At 36.9% G+C, this 19,805-nt stretch overlaps 1 protein-coding gene and 1 long non-coding RNA gene across 2 annotated transcripts in view; one reads left to right on the top strand and one right to left on the bottom strand.

Moving 5' to 3' along the window:
• Nucleotides 1-17,729, top strand: part of LOC308199065 (putative oxidoreductase ZK1290.5) — a 44,985-nt gene extending 27,256 nt beyond the window's left edge. The window contains exons 4-8 of the mRNA XM_080602541.1: nucleotides 3,167-3,258; nucleotides 7,769-7,951; nucleotides 8,488-8,547; nucleotides 10,770-10,871; nucleotides 17,429-17,729. Coding sequence (XP_080458667.1) covers nucleotides 3,167-3,258; nucleotides 7,769-7,951; nucleotides 8,488-8,547; nucleotides 10,770-10,865 — 431 coding nt within the window. The 3' untranslated portion in view covers nucleotides 10,866-10,871; nucleotides 17,429-17,729. The remainder of the gene's footprint in view (nucleotides 1-3,166; nucleotides 3,259-7,768; nucleotides 7,952-8,487; nucleotides 8,548-10,769; nucleotides 10,872-17,428) is intronic.
• Nucleotides 1,237-7,242, bottom strand: LOC308199071. The gene is made up of 2 exons (XR_013954365.1): nucleotides 4,263-7,242; nucleotides 1,237-2,060 (listed from the first exon to the last, which is right to left on the bottom strand). It is a non-coding gene; the product is annotated as an uncharacterized lncRNA (long non-coding RNA).
• Nucleotides 17,730-19,805: the final 2,076 nt, after the last annotated feature.

Below are 19,805 nucleotides of genomic sequence, written 5' to 3'. Positions count from 1 at the left end.
GTAGTGTCCATGAAACTTTGTACAGTTTGGTATTACACTAAGTAAAGGAAAAAATACCCAATCATTTTCTAGGTTGCCATAAAAACTGCTGTGAGCTAAACAACACGGCTACATTGCAAGCCCGTCCATTAGCATGATGTGTTGCTTCACAGCAGCTGGGAGTAAAATAGTGTGGTGAAAGTACCTTCATGGTGGCAGCCAAGATTATTTTGTGTATAATGGAAAATATATTTTTTTTCCTCATTATTATTAACCGTTATATTGAGGGTCAGTATGTTTTCTAACATGTTTTACAGGGTTACATGACAGTTTTTCAAAGCTGGCTGAAAATTTCTGTTCCACCATTGTGCATTGGTCAGTAAATTTTTAGCATGCATAAAAGAAGCATCATTGCCAAATTTTCCTTGAAGTCAGAGCCAGGTGGAGTAGGGTAAAGCCTCAATAAGCCTTAGGAACTAATGGGGAATTGCAAACTTGTTGCACATGGTAGTTTCTCAAAATCTTCCTGGGGCCAAACCACTCGTTTCCTCAAGCAGATAAGGAGGATACTTTTCTCCTTGAGTCAAAGTGCTGTGACATTGTAAGTAAGATAGTATAGATGTATCTTTTAAAAGTGTACTTTCTGGAGGTATTGCAGCTAGCACATTGTAAACTTTTAACTCAGAGGACTTGAACTTTAGGACTAGTTAAATTGATTTTGTTAAAAGGATGTTGTCATAACAACTAAGATATGAAATCTGCCTGAATTCTTTGAAACAGGATTTCTAAACTCATTAAACAGGTATAAAATTGGAAATAAATACTACCTTCCCCCACACACACACACATACACACATTTCAGGAGCATTCTGGTGTTTTTGAGACTTGTGACACAGACTGTTATGGTATAAAACATAACTAACGTGGAATTTCATGATGGGAAATCAACCAAAAACTTCCTATCAGTAAATGCAGTGAGACTACAGAACAGGCTTCAAGGTCTATTAGGAGCAAAACATCTTGAAATATACCGTAGGGAAAAAAAAAAATTGAAGATTTTTGTGGGAATGGACAGGTTTAATAAAAGCTTTCATCTTTTATGTCTGTATTTGAGGTTTGTTTTATTTCAGCCTGAAATAAAAGCTTTATTCTTCAAGGGCAGTAACAGCATGTTTCTTGTAACTCCTTAGCTTTCAGCAATAGTCTATAATATTTTGGTTCACCATTGTGTTAAAACTGCAAATGTTTTTCTCACTTCTTTGGCATAATGATTTATTAGTGTTGACACTCCAGGGTTGTTTGTCAGTAGAAATCAAAAGCTTGGGTTTCGCTCCTTCTGGCAGATTACATACAAATTATGCAAATTGCTGTAATGCAGGTTATAACCTAATTACGTTAAACATCTTGAACAGTGATCATTTCTGTAAGTGAAAGCTGTCTAGCACTTCAGTTGCTAATGTATTTTTTTGTCCTTGTATTCTACAAAAGAAACCACATTAAAAAGCAGTAGTATGCATGCAGGTTTTGCTGCTGTGCTGCTTATCTGCTTCTACTGCTAAAACATATGAAAGCAACACAGCAGTCAATTTACCTATATTTATATGGTGTAACACCAGTTTTTGGTTTTTTTTTTAAGGACTTTAACAGTTTGTTTCTAATAATTAGCAAGCTGTAAAGTTACTTAATATGCTTTCATAGAAGGCTAGAAAATTTTAATTTCTTTATTTTGCTAGAGCAAATCCAACCTGCAAAATTTTTAAATGCCAATTCATAGTCTCTTAGCAAGTTATTTTTTTATTCATAAAACACATGTACATTTTCTGAATAGTTTAGGAATGGTTAATACATTTTCCTCCAACTTTTTCATCATCTTTATTCTAGATAAGCAAAATTATTCCTTTTAAATTATTCATGTACTTCAGTTTCATTAATATGTGCTTTTTATGTGTTCTGTATTTGCGGTTCAATATCAAAGGTGCTCTGCATAGCTCCCTGTCAACCTCAAGACAGTGGCAATTTCAGTCTAGAAGTCATTCCTGTGACACCAAATGCCTGAAGTTACCAAGTAGCATCTTCTTTTTCTAAAAAAAAAAAAAAAAAAATCTTTTTTTTTTTTTTTTTTGCTATAGCTACTTGTATGTATGTATATAGAGGAGGACATACATGTACACAGTATAGAACTGGCCAGGAGAAATGCTAGGACTCCTATGTTCACACAACTTGAGGCACTTTCCATCTGCAGAGTTAAAGGTCGAAATGCAGATCAAGTAAAGCCAAAGTTCACTTACTAAAGAAATAAGTCTGAGCCATAATCTGCAGAATCTACAGCCTAAGGAGAACACTACTAGCCTGATGACAACTGTTTTCCCTGTTAACTGTGTTTAGCACCGAATAGGGACCAAATTGTCAAGGAATAGTCGGGTTTGAGGTATTGTGGCAGGCCTGTAATGGGAGTTGCACTCTGTCATATCTGAGGTTTGAAGGAAGACATCTGATTTCAGAACTGTCAGCACTTAATTCACATATATACACAGTTAAGGTAAAAACAAAAAAGCTTTCATTATCACCTATGTGTCACGTGATTTGTGTGTCAACAGGAGCAGAGAAATCTAGCCATTCTAATGCGGATTCTACTTCCTACACTTTTGAACTTCTTAATTCTTGTTAGACACTACTTAAAGTTGTTATACTGAGTTTTATGTAATGTCTCTTTAATAGCAATAAGCTAATAAAAATATAAGTGGGGTTATGTAGTTCATTTGGGCTGCATGTCCTTGTGTTTTCTTGCTCACACCTTATTAGTCTTCTGCAAATGTTCCACTTTTCTTTAGCTTTGGCAAGCTGCTCAGAACACCATTTCCTTCTTTTCATTCTGGTGAAGTCCAATTGTTCTTTGCTTATACTACATTAGCCTTTCCCAGAATTTAGCCTGGCGTTTTTATACACTGGGGAGTTTCCAGTGTGTTTAGATTATAAAATGATTTCCTAGTGTGACTGTGACGAAACCACGCTTTCAGATAATACTGTCAAACTACATTTCAGTGCTGTTTTCTGTGTTTCTTTGTAGTGTTTTGCTCTACAGAAATGATCTGTACCAATCATTTTCTTTTTTGAAAGTGACATTTTTCAAGTAATCCTCCCAGGTAGTTAAGATCATCCCAACACTTTTTTCTGTTTCTCTTGTTAGGTTTGTGTAGGTCAATTGGCGTAAGCAACTTTCTTATCAGTCATCTTGAGCAACTAAAGGAAGACTGTGTGGTTACTCCACATGTTAATCAGGTGAGTGGAGAAATAGTATTTAAGTATCTGGTTACTAATCCACTCCTCCACAGCCCTGTGCCTGAAAGACTACACATAATAACTTTACTCTGCAATTTCTTCTCTTTCATTTCTATACATATATTGGAAACCATTCAGGAAGATGACCTGAATTGGAAAGAAATAATAATAATAATGTCCTTTGTCCTTTTATTTCCCCAGTTTTTGCCAGGCAGCTTGTTTGTGACTGGTGTTAAGACACAGACAAATGGTCAGGGCACCAGTTTTTGATGATAAAACGGTTTAGAAATAACATTCAGGTAGCACTAAATGTTTACTGTCTGCGGAGTAAACAAAGTTTTGGAGATCCTGTGTTGAAATACTAAATGTAATTCCTCTAAGCAACACTGAAAGTGTTAGGTGATTCTGTATCCGTGCAAGGGTGCTGTTCCCCTTGCTCTCTCCTTATTTTAATCAAAAAGATTGCATTAAATTCAGTGATAAAAGATTGCCACCTACATTCCGGCAGACTTGCAGGATGCTGACATCTGTTCCCTTGTTGCAGCTGTGGTAGAAGTTCATGCTTCAGTTCCTGCCACCTACCGCCAGTGAAAATGTTCTTAAAGCTAACATAGAACTGTGAACTGGAATGGCTGAAGTGCAGACACATGCTTTTTCCTTTTCTGCAGGTGTTAAGGATTTTTGGCAGCATTTTGTGGTGTAATGTCATAAACAGGCACAAAAAGGTGGCTCAGAATGTGACAGAACTTAACATCTCTGGGGTTTTGCTGACTATACTAAAGGTTACCAAAGGACAATTATGAAAGTTTTCTAATGAATTCTTAAATTTGAGAATGGAAGCGCTATACTCAATTCTTATTTTATTGTCCATTACTTTGTGATACAGAAGATCATTGCTCTAGTTATGCCTGAGGTAGCCTAGTCTTCCAGTGAACTAATCTCTAAATACAAAACATTTGCAAGCAGTCATTATGTAGAAATGAAGGAAAATCACTTCCTATTACCTGTTTTAAATTTGCATAACGAATTTAGTGTTGCAGCTCCAACAGTTCTTAGGATGTTAAAACGGAGAGTTATTTTTCTGTGAAGAGAAGGAAGTAGGAAGGCCGGAGAAATGAGGTGCTTTATTAGACTTTTTGTAGTCTTCACAAACTAGGTAGAAGGCAGTGCTTCTGTTTAACAAACCAAGTTGTAAGCACTGCTTCTCTTCTTGGGGAAGAAAATATGTTCTTCAATAAGGTAGGATGGACCAAAGTAGGAAAGACCTGTCTTTTCAAGAATGTATTCTTTCTAATGTATTTAGTAGTAATTAAGCAGTTTTAAAAATTATAACCTACTACTAAAACTCCTGTCAAATGCTCTAAGTAAAACCATTAAAAATATTTCATTCTGGCATCAGGTAGAGTGAAATCTAACTTAGAAGTTACATTTTTGTATTCTAGAATTTGTAATTGACTTGGCAGTGAAAGGCTTGTATTTATGCTCAAGGAAAATACTTGTGCCTGTTACTAAGTAGGAAAAATAATAATTAATGTATATATTCGCTTAATAAACTCACTGAAACTAAACTGATCTTCTCCAAATTCCATGTAGGGGTGCTCATCAATGTTTTTATACTGCATGAAGAAGTTATTTGCAGAAGTGACTTAAATGTGTTAATGTCACCATTGATACTGAGCCCAATTATGTAAATTTGTAAAAGGGTATTTTAGGATTTTGAGGCATTTGTATGTAAGCTCACGTGAACTGTTCCTCTGTGAAGAAAACTCATTTGGGGGCTTAAATGTCAGTTTTATGAGGAAAAATAATTGTAAGGCTGTGCATTCCCCTTGAGAAGCTGACTGAAATCCAGATGCAGGAGAGCTTTACCAGGTGAAAAGATCTGATGAATCTGCAGCAGGGTGGAATGAGTAAGGCTCGTGTACTGTCAAGTGTGTACTGTCATGTGTACCCTACTGAGAGTCTAGGTCCATGTATTAGGCTTAACTTTTCCCCCATTGCGGTACGACTGTCATAAAAATCTGTGCTTTCTTGGAGTTCCCCTGTGGCTGACCAAGTAGCAGCTGTGAAGGGTTCAGTAATGTGAACTGTGAACTGCTTTATTAAATGTATGACAGATTTTACACACAAATCACTCAGGGTAGAGTGCCAGAACAGACCAAGATCTTCCTTTGCAGCTGTATGACGGACAGCCCTTGCCTGAGAAAAGTTTGGTGACTAAAATAGCAAGGGTGGGGCAGGCCAGGAAGTGGGAATTATTATTTTGAGGGGAAGCGCGTACTGGCCACCCACCATATGTCTCCTCAGCTCAGGATGCTAGTGCCTTGCACTCAGATGCTGCTGGAATCTTCCAGAAAGGTTTCAAAATAAAAACAAATTCAATAGTGATTATTTCTTTTTTGCATTTCATTGTTTTGGGATTACTTTTAAAAAGAAAAATGCTTGCTCCTACCAATACAGAAAGGTGTATGACAAAGTTCAGCTCATGAAATCTGGGAGTCTCCTGATTCAATGAAAGGCATAAATCATGTTCCAAGGCAGGAGGTGGTTGTTGCTGTATAGCCTGTTTGTGAAACAAGCGGGTAACACAGCAGCATGCTCTACTTGCTTTAAGTATTTATGGTGCAGCTCTGCTGCTGAGAACCCTTTTTAGACCAGCAGCTAAATGCTGCTTGCAGGCACATTAGTAATAAATGCTGAATAAGTCACCTGATGCTATAGAGATGCTTCAGATTTTTCAGCATCTGATCATAAATAATTCTTTATTTAGTATTTTCAAGGCTACATTACTTATTATACTTAGTGTAAAGAACCTCTTCTAAAATTATTACTATTAATACACCCAATAGACAATACTTACAAAGACTTCTATGAAATCCCAATATTCACAGTATATTAATACATTCGAAGACACTGTATATCTGTATCTAATACTCATTGCAAAATGATACTTACCCAGAAGAGTACGTGGTGTTTCTCGAAGATGCTCAGTCTTGTGGTGTAGTTGGATAAGGAGCAAGTAGACTAGGCTTGCTTTGGGTTTTGTTAATCAGTGTTCTGAAAGGAACTGCTTGCTCACTCTTTTTTCCCTCTCAGTTTTGCATAATAAACAATGAGAATATTTTCTAGTCAGGTCAGGTGCAAACAAGTGAATAACTGTATGACCTAAACACTGGTCTTTCAAATATAAACATGAAATACAAAGGCTACGCAAAGGTCAAGAAACATCAAAGGTTGAAGACATGGATGTGTCTGCTGCTTGAACCTTGTTCCCGAGTCCACCTAGTAATTTAGATCATAGCAGCTTTAGGCTGACTCAGCCCAGCCTTCTAGGGGCACAGTTTTTTCTTAGCGTATATTGAATGACTGCCAGCCTATTGTTCCTGACCATTGTTGTCTGAAAAGACAACATGTACTAAAGATGAGAAACAGGAAATGTTCATTTGTCCTTTTTATGGCAGAAGAAATTTTCCAGATTCCATGTGTTGAGGTAATTGTTCAGAAGAGTACTTTTTTTCTAAATGCGCAAGAGTTAGATCACTGGAACAGTGGTGACGGCTAGTTGTGCTGAAGGCACATCACATGATTATGGACTCTCTCTTTTTAAAAGAAAACGCCACCACTTTTCACCTGAATGCAGAGGAAGGTGTGTTTCTTACAACGTATAAGCTGTGAAATATTTTTTGAAGTAAACAGAGTAAGGGAATATTACAGAGGTTCGTTTTTGGCTTTCACTAAGTGCCAGAATAAGTGGCTTTTTTGAGATCTTCACTTACCAGTAACTTCTGTTTCCAGTAGCTGTCTTTGTAGCTCGTTACTTTTCTCCTTTTAACTGGTTCTGGGCAATCTGTGATCTGCTGTCCTAGCAAAGGGTCTCCAGAGCTGCTCATTCCACAGCATGTCTGCTTCCTGCCGTGTTGTTGGTTGTGACGCCACACAGGGAATACAGGATTTTCCATGTGCAGTCTGTGCCAACGCTTTGCTTCACAGGTCAGGCCCTCATCCTAGACATGTTGTTCTGGTCAGCGTCTTGCAAACCCAGTCTCAGCCCTGCCTCCTCCCCTCGCCTGTGCAACCCCAAGAAGAACATCAGTCAAGAGAAAAGAAAAGAAGTAATTTGGGGGAAGAGAAGGTAGTCTCAAATCACCCATAAAAATGACCTAATGCTGACTCACAGTATGCATTTGCATGCATTTCTCAAACACTGAGCAGAACAGCAGTGTAAGTCCAACTGCAGGTAGGGAAGACAACTACTCATACTTTATTTCTGTGGTAAACATAAAATGCATAGGAAATTATTGTGCCAGTTAATGGCAAAATGTTTGTAGATTAATATCCTTCATATATCTTCTAAAACTGATAACTTATATATATCTTCCAAAGCAGTGATTTCACTCGTATTGCATTTTAAAAGCAATAGGGTAAAAATATTCTCATTTATCAATGATAATGTTTTCTACTAAATGTATTTTCAAGGTTTTGACTAAAAGTTTCTTTCTGTTTATCTAAGGCTGAGTACCACCCTTTCCAAAGACCTCAGGAGCTGGTGGATTATTGTAGGAGCAGAGGTATTGTTTTTGAAGGCTATTGTCCTTTAGCCAAAGGTGAAGCACTCACTCATCCTAGTGTCATTCAGCTGGCAAAGAAATATGGCAAAACTCCAGCACAGATTTGCATACGCTGGAGTATACAGGTAATTGGAGGGTAATAATTAAAAACCTGTCTCCTCTCTCAGGAAAAAAATAAAATGCAAATAGTTTGGGATATTGTGCCTCAAAACAGAATTTATAAAGAAAGTATTCTTGCCTTCAGTATTTTGATAGCCTATGAACTAATTGTTGTCCAGGAAATTTGCAATGTAATACACAAACCATGGCACTATTTTAAATACGCAAATAATTTGATTGTAGAGAATGAAAGGAATCACCAATAAAAGAGATGTTTTCAAACTAAAAGTTATAAACAGTAAGGGGGAATCGTTCTGTTTCTGTCACTCAACACAAAGGGATGAGCAGTGAAATAGTGTTTTACAATGACTACTTAATCTATGTTGGAATTTAATGCACTGTACATAACTGCAATTACAAATAACCTATGGAAATGTCAGTGTCCTTTGAAAAATGGGAGAAAAACCTCAGAAGGCATGAGGAACATCTTGAAATATTGTGAAGAGAGTATTTTCTTTGAAACTATGTAAATTTTAATGATGAAAATAACTGTGTTTTTCAGAATGCGATTGTGACTATTCCAAAGTCCACGAAAGCAGAAAGGATACAGGAAAACTGCAAGGTAAGATTTAGTTATGCACTCGAGTTCGACTAATATCCAAGCTACTGTTTTTAATATTTCGGTTTGTCTGTCTGTTGTCCTATACCATTTTAATATTAGGGCAACTCAGTTAAAATTAGCAAGTTATAGCAGCTTAGAATTACCACAGTACATTTAAAAAATAAATAAATTAAAAATAAAAAAAAAACACACATAATTCAAAAATGCCAGAAATCAGTGGAGATTTAATCACTATGTACAAAAAAGTTATCCACAGAGTTACTAAATACTGAAAAATCAACTTTCATAGTTGATTTTTGTCATTAATATCTTTACTTGTTACTTGAGTGATAGTAGAAAATCTAGTCTGGTTATGGTTAGGTTCTTTTTGTGATAAGCATATAGATCAAATGTAAGGAACTTGTATGCTATGCATTACACAAAGACACTGTATGAAAGCTGTAAAACTCTGTTGGAGATATCCCAGATACCTCTTGAGGAAGTCACAGTCCTGGCAAAGCTGACTCTTCCCCTACCTTCTTCCCACTTACAGAGAAGGTCACAGGATGTAGGGTATGCACGAAGAGGAGTGGGAAGGAACTGAGGATTGGCAGCATGATCTCCCTGTTTGTTTTTTTTCTCGGTATACTGAATGATTTTAATTCATTCCTTATTTTTTCTTCCCATTTCTGTAATCTCAAAGTGTGCTTTTGGGAGGGGGGGCGGCGGGGGAGGGGAATTCACAAACTTCTTGTTCTTTCAAAAATATTTTAGGAGTATGAACTGTTTGGTAAATCGGAAAGAAGACAGCAAACATCTGACTGTCAGTTAAATCACTGTCCATGTGCTCTAAGTGTAAATTAACACACATGTAATGAGGTTTTCTCCTGGTGGCTATGCCTATTTATGTAGCTCCTGCCTCAACTATTTATTCTGACATCTGCCCTGCTTCTGTGGTACAAGCACAGCTGTTTGTGGCAAAGTATTGTGAACCAGATCAGAGAGCAGAACCAGGTTAAAAATCTCTCCTTCTCTTTTTTTTTTTTTCCCCAATGATATTTTTAAATCCAAGTTAATTCTGTGTTTTATGGATTTTATTCTGTGGACTCACCAATTCATTTAATGCAGCTGAAGGATTGCATTGCAGCAAAACTCAAAACATTTAGGATGGGGTGGGGGGGAATTACAGTTGTCTGATGTTGTTTATCACAATTCCTTTTTTTTTTTTTTTTTAACCCATGCCAATGTGTTAGAGTCTCAATGACTTCTAGTCAAAATGGGGAAAACATGGACCTCAGTGAACCCTGAGTGTGTAGTATACAGTATTTCTAGTTTTGTGACTTGTCTGTGGTTCAGAATTAAAAATCTTGAGCATTGAAGTTCAACTACATGGGGCATTCCAGCACACAGCAAGTGCTGGATAATGTAGAATGGGGGTAGCTCATTTGGCAGCAGTTGAGGCTCCACAGGCTCTTTCCACTGAGTATGAAGGAGCTCTGACAAAGACAACAGAGCAATTTAAAGCAAATTCAGTTCTGAAGTGATATTGTCCAAATAAGTCACCTGCTAAGAAAACGCTGGCACCATCACTGATGTTGTAGATTTCACCACAGGGCAAGTCAGTCACTGTAAGAACCTACGCATGAAAAGAGGCGGTTGCTTTCAAGTCAGCATTAGTACTGAGAAACGGTAGCACTGTAGCACTTTTCTGCATTAGCTGATCCATGAGTATTTTTTCTAAGTACACATAGAAAAGATACAGATAGATAAAACCTTAGATTGCTAACTTCATAAAAATTCCTATACCTTCTAATAATTCTCTTTGGCTAAAGTTCTGAGGAAAAGAATTGTGACACTTTTTAAAATGAACATCTGGATATAACCAAAATATTGAGCTCAGGTTTCCAGAGGGATTGCAGTCAGTATTCGTATACCTCTGGCAGTGACCACATAGAATGCTGTTAAAAACAGCTTTGGTGCTGCCACTGTCTTGCAGCCTTGCTTGAGGCCAGAGTGCTACAAAACCATCTCAACAGGGTCTGCAAATGAAAATGAGTCACAAAGACAGCAAAGGGCCAAGTAGAGATTGTTAACTTAATGGAATGATGTTTGTCTGTGACAAAATGTAAAGTAATTTCCAGAAGGATAAAAAAAATAGAAAAATTCTGCTTCAAACTGAAATGATAGAAACCCTCCTGATTCTCTCTATGTTCATGATGTTAACTATATATGCATTCCCATAGGTGTTTGATTTTACAATAGCAGAAGATGATGTTGAAATTCTAAATGGATTGCATGATGGGAGACATGTTTCCTGGGACCCAAGCCTTATTGTGTGAACGAAGGTTTGCGCTTTTTCCTTTGTCAGTAATCAGTATGTCATACCACATAATTTAAATTCAGGGAAGGTTGCAATAAGAGTGTAATTGTGAGCTTACAGTCTGGTATTAATGATAACTGGTTTGAAATCCTTAACACAGGTAACAGACAAAAGAATTTCTGAGGGTAGTGCTTTTGTCCTGAGATCTTGTATTTCCATCTAAAATCCTGATAAACAGTTCACTGAAGCCTGTGCAAAGCCTCCTATTTATGACATTGACCTCACATCAGACCACTTAACCAATGAACATGAGGAGATATCATGTCTTTAAATGTAGGAAAAAATGCTACCTACTAGTGTACAATACAAGTGTTGAGTTCAAAGTAATTTTTCAGGTATTTTGTTAGAGGGTTGCAATATATGAAGAAGAAAAAGCTGGGTGGAAAAAACATATTATTACCATTATCACTACAGTATTTATACTATACTGTGAAACTCCATGAAGAATATGATCTCATTGTAATCAGCAATATATAAGCATTGCAAGAAGGAGTTTTATATATATTACTGCATAATAATGGCATTGACCTAGAGAGTTCTATGTGTATTATTTACAAGCCTGTAGTCGTAACAAAGTAGGAATACTTCCAGAGAAATCTATGCACAAATGAACTGAGTGCATGGATAAGAGTTGAGCGGGAAGCTCTTAAGAGCCAAAGAGGCGTCTTTGTTGTTAAGCATCTTTTTCTCTTAACAGGAAATTCTGGTGAGCTTTGTGTAGCTTTTAGTGAGAATTAGTTTAGCTTTCTCTTTGGATTTCTCCAGGAAATTTCATGAACAGAATGTTCTTCAGAGAGTTATTATAAAATATGTATGTATATAAAGAGGTAGATGTATATACAGATATTTGTAGTTTACAAGTCTGTTTTGAGAAACACGTCTGCAAAGTCTTTTATCTGCTGAGTATTGAACTTCTAGTCACATTGGTCTGATATTTTAAGAGTTCCCGTGTCTAGAAAGGTATGGAAAATCTGAGTATGATTTATATTGTGTGTGGACTTCCTGAGGCAGTTTTCCCAGTGCTGTTCTGCTTTAGTCATATCACGAAACAAAGCTCCTTAGTTTTTATCAAGAAATGGCTTGCAGCAGTCATATATTCCAGCCTGTAGTGTTTTTCCTCAAAGCTGAGCTTCCATACAGCTCGGATAAAATACAGAAAACTTAACCTTGTTGATAACAGCTCCTCAGCATAATTGATTGGTAAAACCAACTACTGGTAAACATTTCAGAGAAAATATGTTTGGATTTGCCTCTTGAATCATTATTGTTTTATTTATGATTTTAAAAACAAGATATTGTATGAAAAGCTGCCCTCACTAACATCTGTACAATGGACAATGTACTGTTCCAAAAAGATGCACTACCTACGCATTAAGGTTATCTTGCAGTTTTTCAAGTGTGGTCTACAGTATGGGGTGCTTCAGTATTTAGTAATGTCACTTCAGGTGTTCCAAGAACTGCAATGTACCTGGTTTAACTGTTGTAATGAGGGGTTCAGTATTTCAAAAAGTAAGGCTTATTTATAAAATTAAGGTTTTTTTTTCAGCTTTTGCAGAAAATGATGGCAATGACTAAGCAAAAACTGGAAAGAATGCACACAAATAAACTTTTCTACCTGTGATCATCGCATAATCCTGCTTTTGAAAAATCACTTTTTAGATTAATACCTTAGCATAGTAATTTGCTCAGATTTTAGCAATATGCATAAAAGTGTTACATAGCACTGTGTAGCTGGGGGACTTATTGCTTCACATCGTATCTGAATTCATAGAACAAGCACTAGAAGTGAATCACGTGCCTAGTATTCATTCAATGTGGGTTTTAGTCAGCGAAGACTATCTCAGAAACTATAAAAGAGAAGTGGGCGTTTTACCTTGTTATCTCTGAATAAACACTCATCACATCAACATACGATTTCCAACATAAATGATACATACAAAGTGAACCAAATCTTTATGTAAGCTGGCAAATTTTAGCTTCAGTATTATCAAGGCAATATTCAGTTAGGATTAGTTATGTGCCTAGAAGTCCCATGATGGACAGAACAGCTCTGGTTTTCCTGTGCTGTTTCTGACTCCCTGTTCTGAGCTAAACAGAACTAAACCAGATGTAGTTACTGTGATGACTATAGACTGTAGTGAGGATGGCTTCCTAATCCATTGATAGATTTTATTGTTCCCTCTTTCAAAGAGATTTTAATCTTGCATTTGTATCTGGTTTTGCTAGGAAGTCAAGGCAGTATTTTCTCTGATCTAGATGATGTTATCTAAGCAGTACGGTGAGTAATGAAAGGAGTAATAAGATAGAAACACTAGTACTATAATAGCATACTTCTAAGGAGCAGTTTTAATCTGATACTTCTCTAACTACCTTTAGACTTGATTATTGCAGGTTTTTCAGGGCTTTTTTTCTAGGATTTTGTGTGTGTGTGTGTGTGAATTTTCCCACCAATTCCTTTGCTACCAGCTAGTGGCTTTAGAACTATTTAAGTGCCAGGACTCAGCTGACCCATGTTATCCTTCTCCTAGGTGTGGTGTGCAGTTTTTTATATCGTGCCATCACTTATCCCCATTGTTTTCTGCTAGAAGCTATAATTCTCCCAAGGGACTGGAATCCTGTTATCTCCTGTGTGCTTGGGATACATCACTGGAGCTTCTTCCCTTGAAAACAGCTTTCACAAATCTTATACCTTGTTAGTTAATTTAGCGGCATTGAGCAAATCCTCTTCTAGTTTTGATCCGGTTGCACAGGGACAACAGACTAAGTAGACTGATATTTTATGCTCCTCTCTACAACTAAATTGGCATTTAATATGTTGATAGTTTTCTTTTTAAACAAGGGCTGCTGTAGAATGATAAGTCCACGTAACCGTGTATAAGTGAACACTTCTAAAGTACTGACAACTTTGATAACAGTATAAAGTCAACTAATAACAAATTGGAACATGAACAGTAGTGAGATCTAGGGGTAGCAGTGAGGAGTGATGTTCTGTAATAGAAGTGAAATCTAGCAGAACAGAAGGATATGAAAGTGCAGAACGTACGAAATCAGGAAGTTTAATTCCATTTGTTTAATTTCTTCTTTGGTTCAGAAGTCATCCCTCGAATGTATTCTTGGAATGATACCATGCATATTCTTCCCTAGGGCTGAAATTCCTTCTCTTGTCCATACTTGCCTAAGACACGCTTTCTCCAGAGAGAAAGCTCTTTCACCTTGCTACCGTGACCGTTTTTAACATACAGCAATGCATGCATTTTACTATTGCAACCCACTGTCTTGACAGCGGGTCTAGGGAATACATCTGCAAATTGAAGGCATGTTATGTAGGTTATTTATGGTTGTGACTGATTGGGACACTCCTCTCTAGTTGAGATAAACCATTATTTAAAACAAGATACAATTTATCAGTGTTGCCTAACAAAGTGCATTCAGCCTTCTTTGTAGGAGCACTGAAACTGGAAGGGAACTCTTAAAACAAATAAGGAAAAAAAAAAAAAAAAAAAAACGGAAAGTCAGTGGGAAGGGTGAGGCCGTTTTCTGTGCAGCCAAGTAGCTTCCTGTCTGCCTCTGAGTGGCTCCCTCTCTCCTTTTCTTGCCTGCTTCTGACTTACATCTTTTATATGACTGGAGGTGAAGGCACCTGAGAATATTGAATTGGAAAATGATGGCAGTTGTTTTGCAAAGTGTGTGCTTAGGAATTTTTTTTTAATCAGTCTGCTCTTCTACTGTACTTGTCCCCCCAACACACATTTGAAGACAAGTACATTATTCTTCTGATTAGGGTGTGTAGTAAAGAAACTATAATATTAGTAAGTTCACAAACCCACAAAGCCAAGCAGGCTGCACTAATATTTGCACCTCTTTTCGGCACAGTGGTTAACACCAGCTGATTTTCTTTTCTAAAAGAGCAATACTAAACTATTCTGACAGGAAAGCTGACGTTAACCCTTTGTTTTTGAAAAGGGGGACAAAGGTGGAGCAGCTCTTGTGGACAGTAACTGAATCCAATCAGTTAACTCTCTCCACGTCGCCACACCCCTGCCAAAGCTTTGAAGCTCACGGAGCACATCTCTGACTACAGGGCTTCGGGTAGAAGTAACAGAAAAGCCAAGCTTGCTGTGCTGGGAGTGGTTTTTGTACTCAATCTTTTTGCACTTATTGCAGCCTCCAAAAACGTCTGTACTTTTGAAAGAAAATGACAAATACCTGCGCTGCCTCAAAGTAAGCCTATGACTAGTAAGCTAGTCCTCACTATAAGGGCATCAACGTGCTGGAGTGCATCAGAAGAAGGGCAATGAAGCTGGTGAAAGGTCTAGAGAACAACTCTTATGAGGACTGGCTGAGGGAGCTGGGGATGTTTAGCCTGGAGAAAAGAAGGCTCGGGAGACATTATTGTACGTAACAGTTACCTTAAAGGAGGCTGTAGCAAGGTGGGGGTCAGGCTCTTCTCCCACGCACCAAGTGATAAGACGAGGGGAAATGGCCTCAAGTTGTACCAGGGGAGATTTAAGTTGGATATCAGGGGAAATTTCTTGACTGAAATTACTGGTTGTGTGGCATTGGAACAGGCTGCCCAGGGAAGTGGTTGAGTCACTGTCCCTGGAGCTCTTCAAGAAATGTGTAGATGTAGAACCTAGTAGCATGGTTTAGTGATGGACTTGTCAGTACTAGGTTAAAGGTTGGTCTAGATGATCTTAGAGGTCTTTTCCAACCTGAATGATTCTGTGTAATATTTATGATAAAAATGATGCAGTCTTGATCTTTATTCGGTGGCCACTAATCCATCTGGAGCATCACATAGGGCTTATTACAACTGCTAGGACATTATAGAATAGTAATGACTTTCGAAGGGCCCAGATCGTGAGAACTATCTCCAAAACTTGTCACTACCCACTTGAAGAAAAAAGAAAAAAAAAAAAAAAGAGGAGCTCAAACCCTGAAATGAATTTAAGTCAGTGATTCTGATACTGCTTCCCAGTGGCATAATAAGTATCACTCTGTGCACTCGTGGTAGACGTGGCCGATACTGTGAGATGCCTAGCCTTGTACAGATCCATTTGTGCCAGATCTCAATACCTGTGCCCAAGAAGAATCTTTTATGATCTCAGTATGGGCTTTGCACACCAGAGCCCTTTGAGAACCATTCTGTAGCTGACCTACCAATAGGAAATTCCAGAGTACATTAACAGGGATATCATTCTGTTAATGATTACTCTATTTTTTCTGCAGCAAAATACATTTCCAAGACTATAGGAGCCTCTCTCTATATGAGGCTTCAGAGTTCCAGTATAATAAATTACTCTTAAGTTCATATCTTGGCTGTGAAATTGCAGAGGGGGGAGCAGGGGGAATGTTATAATTACTGTTTCCTGGTAACAACAGCGGAGATTGCTTTGTTTTGTTTTTGTTTATTCTTGGAACTTATTTTTCCGTAATGGTTCTCCTGGAGTCATCCCATGGAGTATCCATAAGTAGAGTGTTGCTGAGTTGAATTTATGGTAAATCACTTGCTTTGGGTGCAGTGTAAAGTTGGTGAAAGATTAAACGGAGGCATAGCTGTGAAGGTCATGTGTATACTGTGGTATAAATTTACTTCCCTGGTGTTTAATGCATTTTTTATATTATAATATTTAATAATATTTATATAATATGTGTAATATGTAAAGATGTACCACTGAAACGGCAAGTATCTGTTTTTGTCACATGATTTTGGAGATTTTTGCATGATTATCACAAGTGCCTTATAAGCCAGATGCAAATACCTCTGATTAATTTGGAAAATTATCACAGGTGGCTTTTTTTTTTCTTTCCTTTTATGGAAATGGTTATTTTACTGTTTTTTTTCCCAGATACTACAGATAAGTAATATCTGTAATCTGCCAAATAATTGCATATATTTCAGCTAGGATTTCTGCTTCCTCAGAATAGAATGTTAAGTTACATTATCATGTTCAATAATATCTTTAGTTAATCCTAGAAAAAAAATGTATAGTAGGATTTTTCTTGATTTACCTGTATTACTGGAATAAATAATTAACTTTCAGAATGTTTCCTAATACTGCATTATACAGTTTCATCACTCTGCAAGTTCTGCTATATTTTAACACACATGAAAGAAAATATATCATGATTAGATACATTAGTGCCTTATGGTTTTATGGTAATAAATAATATGGTGTTGAAGTGTCTTTGGGTGCAGTGATAACCATGACAAAACTACATGTCACTTTCTCAACTTCTTCAGGTCTTTTCATTTGGAATTAAGTGTTACCTAATGTTACATTCAACTTTCTGATCTAGAAGTAAAATACAAATTCTTACAAAAATGGATGTATCAAACTTTTTACAATGGCATTTTTAAAAAGTCCATTCAATTAATATAAAACTGATCAGTATCAAGTACTCAGAATAAAACCAGTTCATCTAAATTATAGAATGCTAATACTTAACACGTGTGTGCTTCTGGTTTTGCAATGTTCTCATTGCCTGTTTTTATTCTTTTTTTTTTTTCCCCAAAACCAGGCTTTTGATTTTAATGTGAGGGAAGAAGATATGGAACATTTGAACACCATGAATATCAACAGAAAACTAATTCATCTAACTTATCCATTGTGGAGAGGATAATTTAAAACCAGGTTGTTCTAAAGTTCAAAAGTAATGCAATTGAAACTTTAATTCATTTTAAACTGAAGAGTAGATTGTTCTTCTGGGTACTCAGGGTACCCAATCAGTATCAGTTAAGAAAATAATAAAAAAAGCAGTAACAATAGCTTGTATTTAATGTCATGTTAACAATTTAATAAAATCATTTCATTTCCTTTTCTTTGTTGTGTTCTTACCGATACAAAAATGCCTAATTTAAGCGTTTTCTCTGCTTTCTCGAATCTTTCTGGCATTTTCTTCCAGTATGGATTAAGCTATCTCACAATACTGTAATTAAGTTTCTCTGACCTGCATGTATGTGATTTAAGGTGTCATTTTAACCCTTTTGAACAAAGCAGTTGTTGCTGTTTTTTTTTTTCCCCTGACAGATTTTGTAAAGTATTAGTTAACTTAAAGGCACAGATAGGAGCAGGCTCCAATGTGCAAAACATTTATAACTGGTTCAGGTACTAACAGTAATTGTAATAAGTAGATATTTTTGTCATTTTGAAAATCCTACAAGTAAGTTACGTGTGTGTCCAGGTACCTAGATTTCTGTGAAGAGAAGCCTGACATCCCTTGGAGTTGAATTCATCTGTCTTCCATTGCAGTAAGATTCATTTTGCGTACAAATTTATAGTATTCTTCTCTAAAAAAACAAAACAAAACAAACACAAAAACAAACAAACAAGCAAATGAAAACAAACAGATGATTAGTACTTGGTGCTTCTATCTGTGCTTTATGCAAATATCGTCAACAGTGTATTATGTGATAGTTTGGAGAAGTTAACTGGCTTTCAGATAAAACATGTAGAGCTGAAGGTAGGACATAAATGTCCTAATTCAGAGGATTACGTCTGTACTGCTTAACAAAACATTGTATAATGTTATGCTGGAGCTAATTCTAACCCAGCATGCTTCATGGTATCAAAGGCAGTACAAATGCTTTGGTTTAGTACATTGTTTGCACAAATTTATGCCACATCGTCTTCCTTCAGGTAAAATTATTTTGTAGGAACCACAGCCTGAGCATTCAAACACTGGGCTACGTAGTAGAAACTGCTTTCTTTTCTCAGTTGTGCAGTGTAAATCTTAAAAAATTACTCAAAATACAATCTCTTTGTTCCAGGTCTACAGCAAAAGTCTGAATCTGGAGTAATGTCTTACTTTTCACATTGTTTTTTACCTTTCTTCTAATCATGAGAATTTTGTGGGTTTCTGCAGGCCACTCTGTACTTTGTGGGTGAGCCAAACTATTCTGTTGGTACTGTTTTGAGGATCTCCTGTCTTGGTCAGGTACTTTATGGAAGAATGCCTCTGTTTTGTGGCCTGAATTATCTCTGGGTGAATAAAAGGACGTTTTGCATAGATCAAATTTTTTGAAGGTGCATAAGGGTAGTGTGTTGCACAAAAATCCTTTGGAAATCTCTCTTGCAGGGATTTTTCTCTTTTCGTGATGGATAACGTTCACACACTCCTCTGCTGCAATTGTCAGTAATCCAGCAGTGTTGGCACTAAGAGAGCACTATCTCCTGCTGGTGTCAGAGGCCACTGATGCAGGCTTTGGGAGTCCCCCAGTTCCCAACTTCTTTTTCTGACAAGGTCAAAGCATTTTCCTGCAAGACAGCGTAATTTCCTTTTGCTCAACTAAGAGTTACCAGGAATTATGCTGGAGCGAGATTTTTCAGATACAAGATTTTATTTTAAGATTCTTTACTTTCTTTTTTTTAAGGTCTCTTTGTAAAGTACTCTGAAATTCTCAGTGTTGCTCCAAATGTCAGTGTTGTTACGCTAACTCTTCTATCACAAATTCTGTAATTCTTGAAGGATTGTTTGAGTGCTTTTTCATGGGACTGATTGGTTTGTCAGGTGTACATGTACAGCTTTCTTTGGTTTCATTGGCATAAAGTGATCAGTTTGAGTCACGTCAGATTGTTATGTGATTTTAGTTAAGATGCTAAAGTTAAAATTTAGGCTTTTTATCTGGGAGATCTCACATTACTGTTGCCCTGCGACTAGCCAGGTTTCTGCAATGCCCGGAACACTAAGTTCTGGTCGGAATTTCAACAAGAATTTTGCTTATCACAGGCAGCCAATAATTCTGTGTATGTGTGAGACACTACAACATGCATTCCTGCTTATCCTAAAAACTCAAGTATATAAGAGCATATATGTGTTATTCATTATACTGTCCTTTCTCTTTTTTCTGACTAGGCAATCTCAGAGTAGAGTTTTCAAAGGAGTTGTACCCTGGATT

Source organism: Anser brachyrhynchus (genome assembly GCF_964034855.1).
Source record: "Anser brachyrhynchus genome assembly, chromosome: 8".
Taxonomy (NCBI): domain Eukaryota; kingdom Metazoa; phylum Chordata; class Aves; order Anseriformes; family Anatidae; genus Anser; species Anser brachyrhynchus.
This window is presented reverse-complemented; position numbering and strand designations above follow the sequence as displayed.